At 38.9% G+C, this 20753-nt stretch overlaps 1 protein-coding gene across 1 annotated transcript; it reads right to left on the bottom strand.

The window, feature by feature from the left end:
* Positions 1-3047: 3047 nt before the first annotated feature.
* Btg4 (BTG anti-proliferation factor 4) lies at positions 3048-6302 on the bottom strand. The gene is made up of 4 exons (XM_004666427.3): positions 6130-6302; positions 5533-5670; positions 4607-4805; positions 3048-3296 (listed from the first exon to the last, which is right to left on the bottom strand). Exons 1-4 carry the CDS (start codon positions 6300-6302, stop codon positions 3048-3050), a joined length of 759 nt encoding a protein of 252 aa, XP_004666484.2.
* Between the last annotated feature and the right edge of the window lie 14451 nt (positions 6303-20753).

Genomic DNA, 20753 nt, shown 5'->3' with positions numbered 1-20753 from the left:
GTCAATAGTCCCTTTCAGACACACCTATAAGACCTGTCTTTCCTCAGGATCCATTCCCTAACATTTCCACTGCTCCCAGGCTGGCAAATCTTTACCACCTTACACTACCAAATCATGGCCATTATATTGTAATTTCTTTTCTTTTCCTTTTCTTTCTTTTGCAATTTGTTTTCATTTCTTGATGAATATTTGTGCTGCTTCCATTTTTTTGTTAAGTTGACTAAAGAAATTATCAACATTTTTCTACAACTCGTTTTACTAATTTGTGTTCCTACTTATTTTGGTAACTACAATAGGGAACTGAGAGACATGTACTTGGATAGCTGAGGGTAGAGGTGGCATTCTGTTTATTCATTCTGTTTGAGTTCATAATTATGACATGATTTGTATTTGCTTGGTGGAAGGTTCTTTTCTACATAATAAAAGAATTTTTCATTTAAAAAATAGCTGGCTGAAACAGACTTCAAATATAGAGAATGTATTTTTCACATTGGCAGCCAAAAGATCACCTGTGATAATAAAATGTCCATGTTTGTATAAGTAGCAGGAAGTTTAAGAAATCAAATTGGACTTAGTTTTTCCTATAGAAATATATAATTACAGTAGCATTTGTGTGATGCCAATGGGGCTACAAGGCAAAGAAAATAAAGATCAAGCTGGAACTGAGATGGAAGCCAGCTCCCTGCTGACCAGCTCTCATAGTGCTAGAAAGTACAATGTGAGCTGCTAGAGGATAATAGTCACCAATATCTTGAACAAGTAGTGGATCCTATATACCACAAAACTCAACTGGACAGACAAGAGCTACATACCAGTACAATAATGACACACAGGTGATGAAAATAATCAGCTGCTCTCTGGTTGGATGAGGCTCACTCAGTAGGAGGGAAATTTTTGTCTGGTACTGTGAACCAAATCAGAATCCTATGGCTTGGAATGTCATAGGCTCTACAGGAAATCTTCCATTCTTCTTTGGCAAAAAGGACAGGTTATGCCCACCAAAGTCTTCTAGAGGGCTAGAAAGATGGCTTAGTGGTTAAAGGTGCTTTCTGGAAAAACCGGATGGCCCTGGTTCAGTTCCTCATACCCACATAAAGCCAGATGCACAAAGTGGTACACTGTCTAGAGTTTGCTTGCAGTGGTGGGAGACCTTGGCACACCCATTCTCTCTGTCCTCTCTAATAAAAATTTAGAAGACTTTTTAAAAAAATATTAAAGTTTATCCCCTGTAATCCATGCTGCTCTTACTCTTGGTCAGAGAACCTACACTTTACAGATGGCAGACCCAAGACCCTGGGAGACCAAGACCTATCAGTATGACAAGAAAATTCAAGTGTCAAGCGCAAGAGGAGTCATCTCTATCATGCCCTCAAGGGCCCAGGAGACATTATAGAGAGAGTGGTGGATTAAATATGAGTTCTGTTCTCACAGCTAGCCTAAGAACCTTCTCCATGAAGATGGTGGTAGACACTGAAGGGACTCAAAATAGAAAATTAGAGGCTGCCAAGAGCTCAGCACTAAAGGAGACATATAACATGCTTGTCAAGGGAACACTGCAGAAGAAGGGGTGGGAAGAATGTAAGATGAGAAGGTGTACTCTGAGGCATGGCTCCACAACAGTGACTGGTACATTGATAACCCTCAGTGATCACTGGTAACTCCACTGAATAGGGCCTTGGTGGGATGTGCGCATGAGAGAGGAAACATAAGAGGATAGCCTGATGGGAATATGATCAATTTGCAATATGTTAACATATTAAAGTTCCCAATAAAATTATTTTTAAAAAGAAAATATGGCCTGCAGTTTAATTTACATATGCCTATGAGCCATTTGTGTAAAAGTATATTTAAAAATTCCAGCAATAAAATCTTAGAAATAATCAAACTATTACAAAGGCACATAAAGGAAGTTCACTATCTCAAAGAATAATTTAAACAAGCTCTTACCAGACATAAAATAGAACAGTTACTGCAAGAACTAAAGATGAAGCCAAGTGTAGTGTTGTATCACGATAATTCTTTTCTGAGTGAAAGTCTACTTTAGAAACAATGCCTAATGAATACCCCACAGGGACTGACTGAGGTCTTCAGGACTCCACTGTGAATACAATAACCCCACTGAAGAAGAACCCCAGAGTAATGGGAGCAGGGACAAGGGAATAAAAGAATATAAGCTGTTATATATCATTTAAAAAATAAAAAGTATTTTCCTTCTTGCGCAGAAGCCCAATCATTTGGAGCTAGGATCAATACTTAGTAGCAGAGGCCAGTAAGTTATAAAAGGAGATATAAAGGGAAGAGAAAGGAAAGGAGGAGGGTACTTAATAGGGTGGTATTGTATATATGTAAGTACAATGATTGAGATTGGGAGGTAATATGATGGAGAATGGAATTTCAAAGGGGAAAGTGTTGGGGGGGGAGGGAGGGCATTACCATAGGATTTTTTTTTAATTTTTATTTATTTATTTGAGAGCGACAGACACAGAAAGACAGATAGAGGGAGAGAGAGAGAATGGGTGCGCCAGGGCTTCCAGCCTCTGCAAACGAACTCCAGACGCGTGCGCCCCCTTGTGCATCTGGCTAACGTGGGACCTGGGGAACTGAGCCTCGAACCGGGGTCCTTAGGCTTCACAGGCAAGCGCTTAACCACTAAGCCACCTCTCCAGCCCATAGGATATTTTTTATAATCATGGAAAATGTTAATAAAAATTGTGAAAAGAAAATAAAAAATAAAAGTAAAACAAAGCAGTGACTAATGAAGAAACAAACTTTCTTGCAACACAATGAACTAGGAAGTATTTAAAACACAGTCCATTTATTTCTATTGTTACTTTTCATAATTCATTTTATTTTATCACAGGCAATATCTCCATTCTATTACCTTACTGGCACATTCACTAGTGTTACATAAAATTTCATATAAAGTTAAATAAGAATTAAAAGTACAGCTAAAAACAGAGATGTGATCCACGTGAGAGGGTTCACCATCACACACTCTTGTCTCTAATGTATATTTTTTCTGTTGTGGGGGCTTTTTGTCCTTAGACTCATTTTTGCTTTAGCGAAAACAAAGCCTCTCCTCTGAGCTCCACCACAGCATGCCTCGCCACCATCCTATCATTTGTGTTGACCCAGTGGTACCTGTCCACCCGGCGCCCAGTAGTGGGTTTGCAGCATTTAGGGTTCCTAGGCACTGGGTGGCAAGCAGTCCCCAGGAGGCCCATACGGCCATCTGCCACATGCTTTCTGCAGGGGAGGTAAAACCAAGGTTGGAAGGGTTGTTTGAAGTTTTCAACCTGGGGGAAAAATGACAAAGAAAAACTATGAAGACCATGGACTAATAGGCAGCCCTAAGGACTATGGACCACAACACTAAGAAGCAAAGACTCTCAAAAGCACAGGGAATGAAAATCAAATGGTTGCCATTAAGAAATTTGCCAATGTTTTATATAACTTAAAGTCTCTTTGCACCTTTTAGCAAAACATTCTTCAATACAACTAAACATGTTCAAATTGGGTCTGATGTTACAGGCCTAGAATTGGTATTCTTAGGAAACTGAGGCAAGAGGATTGCAAGTTCAAGGCTTGGTATACAGAGCAAGTTCAATGCCAGCCTGGGAAAATCAGTGAGATACTGACTCAAAATAAAAAAAAAATAAAAGTAAAAAGAGGGCAGGAATGTGGTTCAGCAGTAAAGCATTTGCCTAGCATGCATAAAGTCCTAGGCTCAATTCCTAGTACTGGGAAAAATTTTAGGACACATTTAAAATATGTATATCACTTGGTTCTCCCCTATCCTATTTCCTTTTGTCTGCTGCCAGTCCAATCCAGAATTGACTAATTACCATCTTTGTACCCATTATAAACATTCCAAATGACTGGCAGCTTTACAGAAGAACCAGGCATAAAACAATTTGGCCTACTGCAAATCTAAACCTTTGATGGAAGCAGTCTTCTTTATGCAAACAAAGAACAGGTACTTTATTACATAGTTTTAAACTGTTACACACACAGAAGTGTTATATGTGTGTGTGGGTGCATATATGTATGAAGGGACATCACTACAAGAATTTTCATCCTTCTTATGCATTCTAAACTTTCTACAAATGACATGCTTATGATTAATAAAATACACTCACTGAACTGAGCACATCAGTAATCCCAGCACTCAAGCAACTGAGACTGAAGAATATGGAGTTGTAGGCCAGCCTAGGCTACACAGAGAAACCCTGTCTCAAACTTAGAACCAAAAGCCACTGTTAATATTTATGTAGTATAAATTTATATGTAGATAGTAATATGTATAATATTTAAATAGTATTTAAATATTAATATTTAATTAGAAAGAATGAGTAGAAACAAACCTATGTGTCCTAAGTACAGTATGTAGAAACTGAACAACAAAAGATCATGTAGCACCTAAGAACTCAGCCAAAAGTTAATGACATTCAGGGGCTGGGGGACAGAAAATGTTCTGCAAAAAATACTAACATAGGGGTATCTTAATAATTCCATGCTTTCCTGTTTTGTTTCTTTTTATAAGGAAGCATATTATTGTTGAATTAGAATAGAAGAAAGTATAGAAAAGAAATGGAACACACAGAACCTGGTAGATGCTCTTTGGATTGCTGACTTTAGGAATGGTGCGAGGCTCCCTGCTGTTGCTTTCCTCATCAGAAGACGTGCCTGAGGAGTGATCTGATGTGGCTCTGTTCACTGCATAACTAATTTTCTGAGCTAGTTCCCATTCCTCCCATCTGCCTTTAAAAGAAGCAATTGTAAATGGATGTTTTTTCTCGCCATATCTGAATGGGAAAAGAAAGTAAAATATTCATTAAGTATTCAACTTCCCCAAGCTGTTATTTCTAATCATCTTGTCTGGAGACAGCATGGTGACTTTTCAAAAGTTATTTTTAAAGTGCGTGCTCTAAGAAACCAAACTGAAGAACATTATGGCCTTCAGCTAATAAGTGTTATAAATAGTTAGGAGTTAATCCCAGCACTCGGGAGGCAGAGGTAGGAGGATTGCCATGAGTTCGAGGCCACCCTGAGACTCCATAGTGAATTCCAGGTCAGCCTGGGCTAGAATGAGACCCTACCCCGAAAAACCAAAATAAATAAATAAATAAAATAAAATAGTTAGGAGATCCTGCAAAATCTATTCTGTTTAATTGGGTACAAAATATATATACAAGTCTCTTTTGGTTCCATTAATAAACTCACCCTCCCCCATAGTACATAACCCTTCTTTTTTCTTGATGTTGCCTATAGTCTTAGATGTTGTTCACCTGCAGTTTACATTAAAATGCAATAATTGAACAGCTTGCAACATCGTTGAACTTGCCACTCATCTATCCCTAATGGATAGAACTATTGTCTAATAGAAGTTTGTATCAAAAGTTATAATTCATATAGTGTCCTTGTTGCCAAACTGAAGCTTTGAGGCACTATCTTTCACAAAGATAGAGTTGACTTTAGCCAGAACTAAGATTTCTAGAGGTCACCAAGTACACAAACTTTGACATTACTCACCTACAGCACACCTCAAAGGGATCTACCCATATCGTCAACTCCCTTGGAAGTCCCAGCTGAGAAAAATTCACATTACTCTCAGCACAAGCCCTTTCTAAAATGGGGTCTTTATTCTGATTATTGTTTATCCTGATACACCTTAGGAAGACAAAAAAGAAAGGAAAGGAAAATGAAGATGTGATAATGTGCATGAAAAAAAAAAAAATCACATGGTGGGTATCGCCATCACCTTATACCCACTTTAACCTCTTATACCTCCACCCTCCACTCTTACAAATGGGAGGAAAGCATCATCGACTTTTGATAGTGACTCAAAAATGTGTGTTGTTGTATCATTAAGACACACAATTGGGTCACCAGAGGTTCGTTATATCTTTCATGGAAAACACAGGTTAGAAACTGCTTAATCCATCTCACATACAGGCCTGTAGTTTTCAACTACACTGTCATTTCCCACACTTCTTTCTTTAAACCCATGTTTAAACAAATAAATGTGAGCCCATAAAAGTTTCATTTCTTTCAGACAGACAACAAAGTTGTGGTGATTGCCTAGCAGATGTTACTACTGATTGGTTCCTTCGACATACTAGCTCTCACCTGAAAGCTTGCCCTTTGGAAGGGCACCCAGGGTGCCAGTGACCTCGGTACGTTTCAAACAAGATAGTCATCAGCTTTAATGCAAAGTCTTCTATCTGCTCTTTACTCAGTTTTTCATGTTTTTTCACCAATCTCGTGACAAAAAAAACTGCAGCTGCAATTTCATCTCTCATGATTCAAAAGCAACCTATGAGGAGATAGGAAAGCACTGATGGGAAAAAGAAAAAGTCAGATAGGAACCAGGGTTTGACTTACTGCCAATATGTAACTGCCTTTAGAAATTTTATTTGCCTTATATTTAAATACTTTGCTAGAAAAAAATCCATAGTGAACTAACTAAGCACAAAACACAACAAAACATTAATCCTCAACTTACCTGTTTATACAACTTTTCAAAGGATAAAAATCTCTTTAAAAGTTTACAACACTTAGACAAATAAAAATCATCATGTAACTTAAAGATAAAAAGATACTAATGTGGGCAGTATATGATACTATCTACAACTTTTTAACAACATACTTACAAAAGGTAAAGCATTTGACGAAACAACAATTTGAACATGTAGCTTGCAAAGCTGTACACTAAAAGTTAAGATTAACAAAACACCTATTATAGCAAAATCTCTGCAGTCTAAACCAAAACTAGGCTAGAGTTAGAAAACCAACCAAGCTATTTATCTCCAACTCTTGCCCACACGTGTTTTGCTTTGTTCGTTTTAGGATACTCCATATATGCCTACGACCTACCTAACAGCTGATTGGTGGGTCACTCCACATAGGTGCTGTCCATTAGCATAATCACAAAGCTTTTCCCCAGGTCTCCATCAGAGTCCTCCTAGGCATAATGTAGAGTATGTTCTTGAAAGTATTTAAAGATGCAAAACTGGATTTGTACCTTCTGTTTTGCTACTAAAAATGTGATTTTAGCCTTCTCTCTATATATTCCAGCATCCTACATTCCAATAGTTTCATCTCTGTGGACATATTAAAGAATTTCGTCTTGGACTTTTAACAAAACTTGACAACCTTTTGTAGGCTGTCCTTATGTTAACCTTATTTTGTAGTGGTCATTGTTTTTTACCAAATGGTAACTTGTAGAGCAAATAGACAAGATCTGCATTTAGTTTCAATAGCTCTCAGAGCGTGAGTCAGTGACCACCTGATTAAAATTCACTGGGTTGCTTATTACAAATACAGATTCTTGGACCTTAAAGCAATCTTCTAAAGGTACGACATGCTTATCAATATTTGACAGGTTCCCACTGATGATTTTATATATATATATTTAGCACCCACAATTAGTGGCCACTCAGTTTTGTCAACAGTGAAAAACAACTAACTCTCTGACTAGGAAGTTCATCTTGACAAAAACTCCAGTACCAGCCAGTCCTTCCTTCAACCCCACCTCTTTGAATTTGTACCTATGCAACCTAGTTTGCTGCACTAAAACTATACAGACTGTTTCTAAACTTCCACAGCATAATGATGATTTAAATATGACCTACTCATCCTCTTGAGACTTCCCTCTTCAGAGGCTAAATATTCTCAGTTTGTTCACAGTTCTTCCTATGGATGTGTTAGCACACCATGATTCAAGGCTCACTTATGCATGGGCTTCAAATGTGTCTTCCTTTGCCCAGCTTTACACACAATGTTCCAGGTGAGCTCCACCAGTAAAGATTAGGGTGGAACTTTTCTCTATATCACTCTCAATACCGGATTCTAAAGGCAGCCTCAAGTAACCTTCACTTTGTTGGCACCGGAATCACACTACTACCTCACCCTGAATTTGGGAACTGAGGCTGCTGATTTTGTCATATTTCCCTTCTTGCATAGAAAAATGTTTAAGAATTAAGGCTTTGGAGTCTGACAGACCTGGTGTGAATTATACAACTTGACAACTCACTATCTGTTGTGATCCAACATTGGGAAAGATTGAGGGAGGAGGATCCTGAGTTCAGAGTCAGCCTGGGCTACAAAGTCAGCCTGGGCAACTTGTTTAAAATCACTGTAAGTCAGTTTCTGTCAGTGAATGAGAGGTTTAATAGCCATACCAGATTGTCATCAAGATCACAATCAATAGCTAAGACAACTAGTTATAAGCATACATAAAGACTGTGTGCCAAAGCAGTTGAAAAGCCACAGACCTGGTTAGGGTTAGATAAAAGAAAAATACATACCCACTTACAAAAAAATCAACATTGTAGGGTGGAATTTCAGTCTTCTAGCTTCCTAGAAATTAGCAAAGTTTCTCAACCTCTCTAATTGTCAGGATCTCCATCTAAAAAGGACAAGGGCATAAATGAGCCTGTAAAACTTTGGAACTAGACTGCTGGCTTTGAATCCTAGGTCATTGACTATGTGACCTCAGCAAATCTTTCTGTCTCTCCATTTCCTCGTACCCATTCTGTAGGGTTGTTATGAGAATTACATATAAAATGCCTGGAATAACATCTGAAAGTCAGCAAGTGCTTTGTAAATGTTAGATATTATTGCTAGTGCTGGCAATATGTCTGTTGTTTTACAAGGATTTGTCAAGGTTAAACTATAAAATTTCATGAATTGCTTCACAGAATACCTGAAAGTTATAGCCTTTCTTGTGAACAAGCATAAAGGATTTGTATTTATCATTTCAGTATGTGCTATTTTCAATGTTGTATGGATTAAGTAGAATATATAAAGTAACAATATTTTGCCTCTATACCTATCATGCTTCACCACGTAAGGGAATTTGTAGTGCTGGAGATTAAAAACTAGGGCCTTATGCATGGTATGCAAGTGCTCTACCACGGAACCATATCCCCTGTCCCTGTGTTAAATTTACATCATTACTACAGAGTCTCAAGTTTATTTGTGACTAGTCCTGATTTTGTGATTTTGTCATCCAGTAAATCATCTCTTTGGGCTTCCCACCATCCATATATTTGATAATATTACAGTGTCCTCTAAGATACAGGGTGACTAAGATAAGGATCAAGCAAAGTGAGCTGGAGAGATGGCTTCGCAGTTAAGGCATTTATGTGCAAAGCCAAAGGATCCTGGTTAGACTCTCCAGGACCCATGTAAGCCAGACGCACAATGGGGGGGGCGCATGTGCCTGGAATTCATTTGCTGTGGCTGGAGGCCCTGGTGCATCCATTCTCTCTCTCTCTCTCTCTCTCTCTCTCTCTCTCTCTCTTTATCTCTCTCTCCCTCCCTCTCTCTCTGCCTCTTTCTCTCTCTCAAATAAATAAATAGATTAAAAAAAAAAAGATCAAGCAAAGTGTGCTAACAAAGTCTTACAAGACATCTCTTCCTATTGGTGTTCCTTTTCCTTCAACCAATTAATTGTATCCAAACAGTGGATAGTCAACTGTAGGACAAAGATTTCACCAATGACCTTTCAAATCAATCAATAGTTCTTTAATATTTACCAAAAGAGTAACCCTATTATAAAAAGAAAAAGCATTTTAACCTCATTAGCCCCTGCTGTTCCAAGTAATCCCAATGTCCACAATAGTCAGGAACCATCTGTTTGGGAAGATGGTTGTGAATTTTGACATGCTTGACAAGGTCAAGATTGCTGCTCTATAATTTCAGCCATCTACCTTTAAGAAGACTGGACTTCCTGGGTGTGGTGGCACATGCCTTTAATCCCAGCATTCGGGAAGCAGAAGTAAGAGGATTGCCGTGAGTTTGAGACTACCTGGGTGTTACATAGCAAATTCCAGTTAGTCTGAGACTTTAGTTCAAAAAAACCAAAAAAAGCTCTTTGGCTTTTTGCAACAATTGGGCTCCTTGGCTCAATCTGCAACAACTCTGAAGAGCTATTCCAGCTCTGCATAAGACAGGCCAAACCCTATAAAGCAACTTAGATGCTAATAGCCTCTGCCCATATCTTCCTCACTTCCCTATAAACTTTCCACATGCAACTCCATCTCAGTATCCATTTACCAGAACTCAGTCTAAGACAGTTGCTACTGAAAGTATTCTAAGTAAGTAAATTCTAAAATGTAATTTGGGGTCTGGTTTACTCACTTGCTGGCTAAAGTAAACACTTCATGACTAGTGGTGGTAGAATATGGACCTAGGTAGCTCCTGACATGTTGGGGTAATGTGTCAAAACTTTCAGCAGTAATGGATTAAGATGCAATACAGATGTCAGAGACTGCTGCTCTAGACATCATAATATCCTTTATGCTTGATGGATATAAAAAGTGGTAAACATCCATTCCTTCTCTCTCATTCTCTCTGTCTCTGCTTGCAAATAAATATTTGCTGGGCATGGTGGTGCACACCTATAATCCCACCACTAAGGAGGCAGAGATAGGAGAAATTGCCATGAGTTCAAGCCTACCCTGAGACATAGTGAATTCTAGGTCACCTTGTACTAATGCGAGACCCTACCTTAAAAAACAAAACAACAAAAAAAGCAGTAAGTATAAGGGCTGCTGAGATTGATGGATAAATACCTTGATGTTTAAGAATGACAACTTAATTGATCTGAACTATCCTAAATTTGTACTTAAGTAAGTATTTAAATGTATAATATACTTAGAACATATGAAAATAAAACAAAAGTGAGATTGGACCTTAATGATCTTCTATCTCTAGTGTGTCTTATTTATTTCAGCTGTCCATGAAATATTTCTCATTCCTTACTCATGGCAGGGAATCCCAAACTGCTATGCCTTGGAATCACCTTTTAAAAACTTAAGCCTGTCTTTTATTCCCAACATTGTGATTGAATCAGTAATGAGTACAACCTGGACATCAAGATTTTTTTAAAGCTACCCAACTGTTGTAATATGCAGTACAGGTGAAAATCCTTAAAATAAATCTTGCCTCGCCATCAAGGAAATTCTAAATTTATTTTATATATTTGATTGCTTAATATTGCCTTAGAGCTTAATAGCAATCATTATGACAAATTCACATAATTTATACTCATCTTTTCTAGCCATTTTCTGGGATAAATTTTACATAGGTTTTTAAAATTGTGTTAGGACTTGTTAAAACTAAAAATTAGCACAACTCACTGCAGATTGCTGAAATAAAACTTGCTTCTGAACTAATGGCAACGTACATACATTAGCAACACACACATTTTTAAGTGGCTAGTGTTTGCATTCACATTATTAAATTAATATCACCAGATATCTAATAATTTTGTCATGATTTCACTTTCCCAGATGACATATTCTTCTATTATATGGTCTTTGCAAACGTTGTTAGTTGATGAGGCTTTGTACCTTCTTCTAGTATTATTTTCTGCAACAGGCCCAATCAGGCCATGGAAATTGTGAACAGAAGAGTAGAATAATAATGTGCTTAGGTTTCAGGAAAGAACAATCAAATAAAAAGTAAACAGCTGCAAACCTTCCTTCAGTGGCTTATGATGACTTAAAACACCCGACTTAAATGACCTCCTTTATATTAATGACAGCTATCCCTTTTGCTTTAACTGACACTCTCTGATGGATTATTCACTGACCACTTACTACACAAACACTGTTACATACACTGTTATGTGTTGAGTGAGTCAAACAAAAAAACAAATTCAACTTTCCCTTTCAAGAGGCCTATACTCTAGAGAAGGAAAGATGTGTACACTTCATTGCATGAATCCAAAGTTGAAGAAACGGAACACTGAAAAAAATGACTCCAAGTTGCAAGCATTGATAACCAAGGAAATTAAAATCATTGAAATAATTAAGGAGTTCAGAGGGAAAGCCATTATAAGATAAAACACATGCTGATTCGTACTGGTAGAATACACTACATTTCCATTGACAAACACCTGTGTACTAATGTCCCTTGGAAGGCTATCAGGACTTAGATGCAACCTAGGCCACCCTAAGCCAATTTGTTTTATTTGGGGGTTGTTTATGAGTTTCAAAGTGTAGTCCTGACTGATCTAGAACTCACTTAAAGACTTGACTGGCTTCAAACTTGTAGCAATTCTCCTGCCTCCAGCCTCTAAGTGCTGACACTACAAACATACACCACTATAGCCAACTTCAACTTCATATTTAACTAGAAAATGCTAAAATTTAAAGGACAAAAGCCATCTCCTACTATTCTTATGTTATGTTTAAAATTCCCATTATAAGATATCTATTTCTTCACTTAAGATATTATCTCTAAAGGAGCTGATGAGTTATTCACAGAAAAACAAAATGATGACATTTTGCCTGCAGAGATTTGGAGAAGGTGCTTAAACCTAAATGAAGGGAAAAGAAGGCTTCCAGTCATTTTGCATGAGGATGAACAGAAAGACAGGAATGATTAAGAACACATTTTACAGCCAAGTGTGGTGGTGCACACTTTAATCCCAGCATTTGGGAGGCAGAGGGAGGAAGAGGAACACCATGTGTTCAAGGCTACCCTGAAACTACATAATGAATTCCAGGCCAGCCTGTGCTAGAGTGAAAAAAAAAAAAAAAAAGAAGCCAGTCATGGTGGTGCATGCCTTTAATTCCAGCACTCAGAAGGCAGAGGTAGGAGGATCACCATGAGTTTGAGACCACCCTGAGACTACATAGTGAATTTCAAGTCAGCCTGAGCTAGAGTGAGACCCTACCTCAAAAAAAAAGAAAAAAAAGAACACATTTTACCTTATTATGCCTGCAATAGAGAATCAATTGATACAAAATGTGGAAATTACCTTGTATAATAACAGTTTCTAGAACTGTGTTTCTTCATCTTAAAATGGAGGGATTCAAAATAAAAATAATTTTTAAAAAAAAAATATTTAAAGGCAATTCTCCAGGACTCACGTAAGCCAGATGCACAGTGTGGCACATGTGTCTGAGTTTGTTTGCAGTGGCTGGAGGCCCTGGTGAGCCCATTCTCTTCCTCTTTATCTGCCTATTTTTCTCCCTCTCAAATAAATAAATAAGATAATAAAAATATTAATATGGAGGAATTCACCTTGATTGCTAAGGTATAGTCAAGTCTCAAAGTTCATTAACTAAAAAAAGTAAAATATGAAAATCCAATTTTATATTTGTCTACTTGCTTTTTGTTAAAATGACACTATGTTATTAATAGTTTTTAAATAGGCAAATCAATTTTATTATAATTAATACATATGAATTCTACAAGTTACTGTGACATTTTCATACATGCATATATCACGCTTTCATCATATTCATTTTAACTCTCCTCATTTGCCCTCAGCTCTCTTTCCTCTCCAACTCTCTCCCCATTCCTAATTGAACCTCTTCTACTTTAAAGTCATTCTTTTGTTATTTCCACATATTTGAGAAAACATGTAACACTTGTATCTAGTTTATTTTGTTTAATATGATGTCTCTCATTTCCATTTTTTGAAAAGGATATTATTTCATTTTCTTTATGGTTAATACTATATTGTATTAACCATATATACATATATATATTAATATATCGATATATATACATATACATATACACATATACATGCATACATAAGTATATACATATATACATACACATATATACATATATACACATATATACATATACATATACATATACATATACATATACATATACATATACATATACATATACATATATATATATACACACACACACATACAGCATAATTTTAATCCATTCATCCACTGATGCAGTACCTAAGCTGATTGTGCATCTTGGCTATTATGCATGTCTAAGAGAATGACATGAATTACTTTCATTTGTGTTAATAAATTGAACAGGATAGTCAGTTTCCTCCTACTGGCTCCATAGAGTTCAAAAACATACCCTAGATTCGAAAGCTCTTAAGAAGAATAAGCTTCCCTCAACAGCACATCTAGACTGCAACTACCTGTACTAAAACCTTAAAAATACTTTTACAAATCTGGGAAATCTACATGAGGTATTTTGGAAAAGTGGCAAAGTCAACCAATGGCCATGGAAGTTAATCTGTCTATTTATAATCCAGAGATGACTATGTGGTCTGGCATGAACCTAGGTTCAATAGCACGTTAATTACATTAATCACCTCCATCCTTTCTGAATGAACCATGACATTTAGTGGCCAGTAGGCGAAGAATATGCCAACAAACCACCCTTGGAGAACTCATTTAGCCCCATGATTTTAACTATCAAATTATTACAGTTTCAGAAAACTACTAAGTTTCTCTTTTCAAGTTCTGTCCTCTTTCCAGATTTCTTGTTTAAATATCTAATTCTTTCACAGTTTTCTTCCATAACCTGAAAACTAGGTTTTTGCCTAGTACTAAATTCATCATAATTATCCTCTGAAGATTTAGCCCCTCATGTCCTCAACTTGTCAATTAGAGCTGGAAATCAATCTTCTTCTCTGTTCACTTTAACCAACAACCAAGTCCTATAAAATTTCTTTCACAAAATCTCTCCAATACCACTTCATACCTAGATTTATTAATCTCCTAAATAATTTCAGTTGCCACTGTCTCTCCCTCTTTTAATCTATGCTACTTTAACCTTCCTAAAACAAATAATCATGTACATTAGGGACTCCTCATCCAGAAATATGACATTAAAACTCCCTAGACTAACATGCAGAGTCTTTTAGAGCCTATCTCCTATTCACTTACCTCTCTAATCTTATTTCCACACTGGCTGTACATTCACTGCTCTCCTAGTTGGCTGTATATCTTACCATCGCTGTGAATTTAGACTTTCCCTCCACAAATTGCTCCTGCTACTAAGAACATCCATCCATCCGTCATCTATGTCGTACTTTTTCTTCTAGATTCAATTTAACCATCTTTTCTATGTAGCCTTCTCTACATCCCAGACTTTGGTGATTTTTTTCCCTAGCCCTTTTCCCAAATGTTGGCAATAATGAAATTTATACTAGTAGTTAGGATTTCTGAAGCACTTATTATTCTACCCACTTGACACATAACATAACTATGTGTAATGTAAGCATAATAAACTATCACTGATGTATTAATATAACCATATGAATAATAATTTATATAATATTGTTCTATTAATATGGCTAGCATAATTTAAATATCTTATCTATATATACAAACTATCTCTCCAATTATACTGGAAATCCTTAGAGATTGTCCTCTACAGATGGAAGATATGAACCACAAGTAAGAGCTCCAGGAACTTTAACTATGAAGCCATTTCGTTAGATCATTTCTGACTTACCTAAAAGATAAATTAACATTTTATACTGAAAGCAAGAGTATTGATTAATCAATAAACATAAACAAAAAGCTAATTAAGAATCTAGTGCACTCTTCCTAATGAGAACAATGAAATGGAACCAGAAGAATGGAATTATAAAAACTGCTGGCAGTTCATTTTAGTTCAAATGAAAAACTCCTTTCATAATTAAACAAATTCATTGATTTGTAGTTCTTCAAAAGGCGCCAAATTGACTTCAACCCAGTCTTGCTTCAACTTATAAACTAGTTTCTAAATATACAGTCATGAATGTTAATATATTAATCTGATGCTTAATGTTCTACATGAAAAAAAAATTTTAATTCAAGTTTAAAAAGAAGCTGCTAGGGCTGGAAAGATGGCTTAGTGGTTAAGCACTTGCCTGTGAAGCCTAAGGACCCCGGTTCAAGGCTCGATTCTCCAGGACCCACATTAGCCAGATGCACAAGGGGGCGCACGCATCTGGAGTTCGTTTGCAGTGGCTGGAAGCCCTGGCGTGCTTCCCCCCCCCCCCTCCTCCTCCTCCTCCTCTCTGCCACTCTCAAATAAATAAAAATAAACAAAAATAAATTTAAAAAAGAAGCTGCTAAAATCTAGTAATTTCTAATCAGTGTCATTTTTCCTCAACAACATCCTTCAATAACATAGTTCAAAAGCTGCACAAAGTGGCTGGGGAGATGACTCATAGCAGGTAAAGTGCTTATTGTATAAGCATGAAGACCAAAGTTCAGATCCCCAGCACCCATGTAAAAAACTGGACATGGTGGCATACACCTGTAATCCCAGTGCTGGAGAGGTGGAGACAAGAGGACCCCTGGGGATTTCTGGCTAGCTAGTGTAGCTGACTCAGTGAGCTCCAGGATCAGTGAGAAACCATTTCAAAAAAATAAGGTGAACAGTGATTGAGGAAGACACCCAATATCAACCTCTGTCCTGCCCATGCACACGTACACATAACACAGACACACACACACACACATACACACACACACACAAGAAAAAACACTATGGAAATAGCCAGACATGGTGATGCACACCTATAACTCCAGTATTTTGGAGGAGTAAACAGAAAGATTAAAGAGTTCAAGGGCAGCCTTTTCAACTAAGTTGTGAGTTGAAGGCCAACCTGGGTTGCATAAGACCCTATCTTCAAAAACCACCAAAAAACAGCAAATGGAGGATAAAAAGATGGCTCAATGGATAAAATGCTTACCCCATAAGCCTAAGTACTAAGTTTGGATCCCCATAACCCATATAATACCAAACACTGTGGCACAGAGGATAAGAAGGGAGGTGGCGACAGGAGGACTTCCTGGAAACGCAGAAGCCAGATAGCCTGGCAAACACAGCAGTGAACATGAGAGACTTTGCCTCAAATAAGATGGAAGGTGAGGAGTAGTACACCCAAAATTGTCACACCATGGCATGTGCACACTCTCCCCACACACACACCCCAACATCACCACCACCACCACCGCCACCAAAAAAATAAAAGTCAACTGTTCAGATGGAGTGTGTGTGTATGTGTGTGTGTGTGTGTGTGTGTGTGTGTGTGTGTGTGTATACTAAGCCAATATAAATTTGACAAAGCAAAAGTAGAAAATTTCTGGTTTTGCTACTCCTCTAGGTTTCCTCCAAATCACCAATCTCACCCCAACTCCTTAGAGGTCCTTCCCCATCTCCCTGATCACCAGAAGTCCATAAATTAAAACAGAAAACAATTCCACTGAAAAGTACCTTCCTGGTGCTAACACAAATGCAATATTCTGTTTGGGCATTTTAAACACCACAGACATTCTTACTTAGATTAAATCATGGGTCTCCCTGGTCTCCAGGCATGCCTAGGCATGACCCATAGATGCAAGGAGATCCTTGGAGTTTCTCTAGTAACTGCGGGCCAGATCAACAGTAACCCTAAGAACGAGCATTCTTTTTTTGTTTTTGTTTTTTCACCAAACTAAGCCACACTCATTTTGTCATTATTTTAGTTGCTTTAGTTGTACAACATACAAAATAAACTGTATTTTAAAAATCATTTCATTAGACAACACATCTTGATGGCTTTTGCATATGAAGCCTTTTTTATGATCTTTGAAGAAAAGTGTTAAGAATCTAAATCTCAAGACCTCTAATACAAGTATATCACCTTGGATGGCAACAATCAAGATCAGGTAAGAATTTGAGATATGAATAATAATAAAAAAAATCAACTAGGAAGAACTACTTGGTAAAAAATAGACTAAAATTTAAGAGAACTGTTTTATAACTATATCCTCACAAAATTTATAAGTCTGCATAATGTTAATGTTATGGAGGCTATTTCTTTTCCTCATTTCACTGACCTGTGGACAACTGAATTTTGTAATATGTGCTAGAAAATTATGCCTCTCCCAAATACAGGATGAATACAAAATATAGCTATCTAAAATAATGTATTTTGCAAGTTAATTTTATAATTTAACATTTTATACTTTATTTCTGTTTCTTACTCTTCACTTTGGTATTTGTAGAACAAGCTATGTCTTTGAGGGAAATAATAGTTTTTCATATCCAAAGGCAATTCTATAATCTATCCAAGCTCATTTTCAGGAAGTTCTGTGTTTTAATGGTTTGAGTTTAAAATGTGTGTCAAATGATCCAGATTACTGACCCTATTCGTGTTACTCATGGAATCTAAGAGACCTTTGCTGGGTTTAAGGATTCAATCTGTAGCTAGGAAGTATTCCTTTGTGGACTATAACCGTCAAGGTCAACAATAAGAGGTATAATGGTTGTTTGAAGACCGTATTATATTCTTCTATATCATAGAGCCTCTTCCAGTTGAATTCCACAAAGTTTGGAATCAAAGAATATTCTTCATCATTCTTGCATCATTCATTAAAGTAAAACAATGAAAGAACTGTTAGTGAATATTCCCCAGAAATCATGTCACTACCCCTTTGTTCCACTCATTCCAAACACAAACAACAATCATTAAATGTGAAATTGTTAAGAAAAAGGAATGTATAACTGTCACAGATATGGTTTCTTCAGATCTCCACAGACCTCATCATGAATGTCAAATCTACTCTTACCTCAAGGACCCATTCACCTCTTACCTCCTCCATCACCAGTCACTGACCTATTTCAGCTCTTCTTGACTCCAACACCACCCTACACCACACCCATAGTCTTTCAGTTTAGTGATTTTTATCCTATCTGGGATAGTAAATAATGTGTGCCCACTTTGTGTCCTACCTAGACTGTCTATATGGACAGTAGAAAGAAGGCACTTTAAGTGCTGAACATAGAACAGATACTTAAATAAAATAAGCACTGAAAGCAGGCAGCATTTTGCCCAAGGTTGACCTTGAGAATACAAAACGGTGACTTTGATCTCAATAGAACTACATTTTGATCTACTAAAAGGCTGGCTGGCTCACTATCTGACTAGAAGATCTAGCCCTCATCTTACGCCCTGTAAGAGATAAGTCAAGTCCCAGGGGACCGCTAGCACCCAAGGTGGGACTCTCACAGGCAGTCCTTCCTGCAGATGAGACCATGGCCTACCTCCTGTGGGAAGGCTCAAGCCTGCAACCTGAGGTACTTGGGAAGCTGCTTTCTGAGGAGGATGGGCATGGACATTGACTGGGCTTCAGAGTTTCTTGGGTAACGGGGGAGGGGAGAAGGAAGTCTTTGCCCCTCTTGCTATACCAGGAAGAGAAACTTCTCAAGAGATTGTACCTCCAGCTCCCAGGCCTCTTCCCCAGGCAGGGGCCCGCCCACAGCCCCTTCTGGCAGCTTCTACCCCGCCCCTCCCCCACCCGCGTGCGCCCCGCCCCTCGGGCCCTGGGGTTCCAGGGCCGTTGGTCTCCTGGCCACGGTCACTGGTCACTCGGCCAGTAGCAGCTCCAGGGCGCTCGGGGCTGAGGAGGCCGGCTCAGGAGTTGGGGCTGGGAGCCGAAGCGAAGTTGTGCGAGGCGCAGAGGATGAGAAGAAGCCGGGGATGGTGGGACTTGGGCGGGAGGGCTCTGGGAGCGGCGAGAGACCTGGGGGCGTGGAGCCCCGAGGACCCCCGCGGGCCACCTCGGGTCGGGGCGGCCCTGGGCGGGGGGTGCAGGGCCTGGGCGGCGTCACCCTCGCCCTCGGGCGGGGGCTCTGGCGAGGGTTCCCCGCTGGGCCTGGAGCCAGCTCGCTCAGCCAGCGCCGGGGTCCGCCGGGGACACCGCTGGGGGACACCCCGGCGGCCCACCGGCTCGGGACACCACGTGGGCACTGCGGACCATCCGGGAGCTGCGGGCGGACGCACGGTGCTCGGTTTGTAGGCAGTGTAATTAGCTGATTGTGCCGGGGCGCTGACAATCACTAACTCCACTGCCATCAAAACAAGGCACAGCATCGGCCGCCGCCGCCGCGGCGCGGGAGGAGCAGGAGCAGGAGCAGGAGCAGGAGCAGGAGCAGGAGCAGGAGCAGGAGCAGGAGGAGGAGGAGGAGGAGGAGGAGGAGGCGGCCGCGGCTCCCTCCCGAAGGCCGGTGCGGCTGCGCGGCCGCCAGCGTGCTGCCCAAGAGCGACCGAGCCGCCGAGACGCCGGCTCCTGTCTGTACAGGCAGTACAATCATTAGCTGCGTCTGGCGGCCCGAGTAAATGTCTGTCACGTGCAAGGAAACCGAAATGGAAGTGTAATGGCTTTAAGATTCCTTTTTTAAAAAATGAAGCTGTTTTGGAGGGGAGCCCCTCATATAACAGTGACTGCTGCGGGCTGTATGATTCATGTGCCCTGCTTTGCATTATTGAGCTATTAAAAACTCAAACACAATTGAGTAGATGATTTGTCTGTCCCAGTGTATGGGAACTACAACTTGAGGCTCCAAGTTCTCCCTGGGTCTAGTTGCTAGGCAGTGTAGTTAGCTGATTGCTGATGGTACCAATCACTAACCACACGGCCAGGTAAAAAGACTGAGATTCGTCCAGCTGCGTGTGCAATGGCTACGTGTGTTGGTCAGGGGGTGAGGGCTATGGGACTATGTTGATATCGATTGCCTGTTAGATGCTCCGACAACAGAAAAGCTAGCATGTAGCTGTTAAGTAGACGATGTATGAGATATGTATGTTTGTGTACTTCTCAATTATCCCTTCAAGGTTCTCCAGGCAAAATATTTTTTAGATATACTGAGAGCTATATGCAGGATTTTCATCTTGGCTAATAGATCGGATTGTTATATTGACTGGTGATTATCACTCTTGGGACTTTGTACAACACTATATTGTTAATATAAAACATTTTGAAAAATAAAAAGAATCAGTTATGGATATTATTTATTATTACCTGTCTATTTTCTTTCTCAAACTGGCTTTACGATGTCCATCTCAGTTCCTGCTAATGGTGGGAATTATTAAATTGTTTCCAGACCAGCAAGACCTCCCAGGAAAGCTCTAAACACACACACACACACACACACACACACACACACACACGTTAATCCTCTTTAAGGATACATAAACAAAA

Source organism: Jaculus jaculus, chromosome 3, assembly GCF_020740685.1.
Source record: "Jaculus jaculus isolate mJacJac1 chromosome 3, mJacJac1.mat.Y.cur, whole genome shotgun sequence".
Taxonomy (NCBI): domain Eukaryota; kingdom Metazoa; phylum Chordata; class Mammalia; order Rodentia; family Dipodidae; genus Jaculus; species Jaculus jaculus.
This window is presented reverse-complemented; position numbering and strand designations above follow the sequence as displayed.

Excerpts from the sequence above, each read along its gene's own strand:
- Btg4 (XM_004666427.3), bottom strand. The coding sequence starts at position 6,302 with ATGAGAGATGAAATTGCAGCTGCAGTTTTTTTTGTCACGAGATTGGTG. Across the intron at positions 5,671-6,129 it reads TCCAAAGGGCAAGCTTTCAG|GTGTATCAGGATAAACAATA; the intron begins GTGAGAGCTAGT and ends TGTCTTCCTAAG. Across the intron at positions 4,806-5,532 it reads CCCTTTGAGGTGTGCTGTAG|ATATGGCGAGAAAAAACATC; the intron begins GTGAGTAATGTC and ends TTTCCCATTCAG.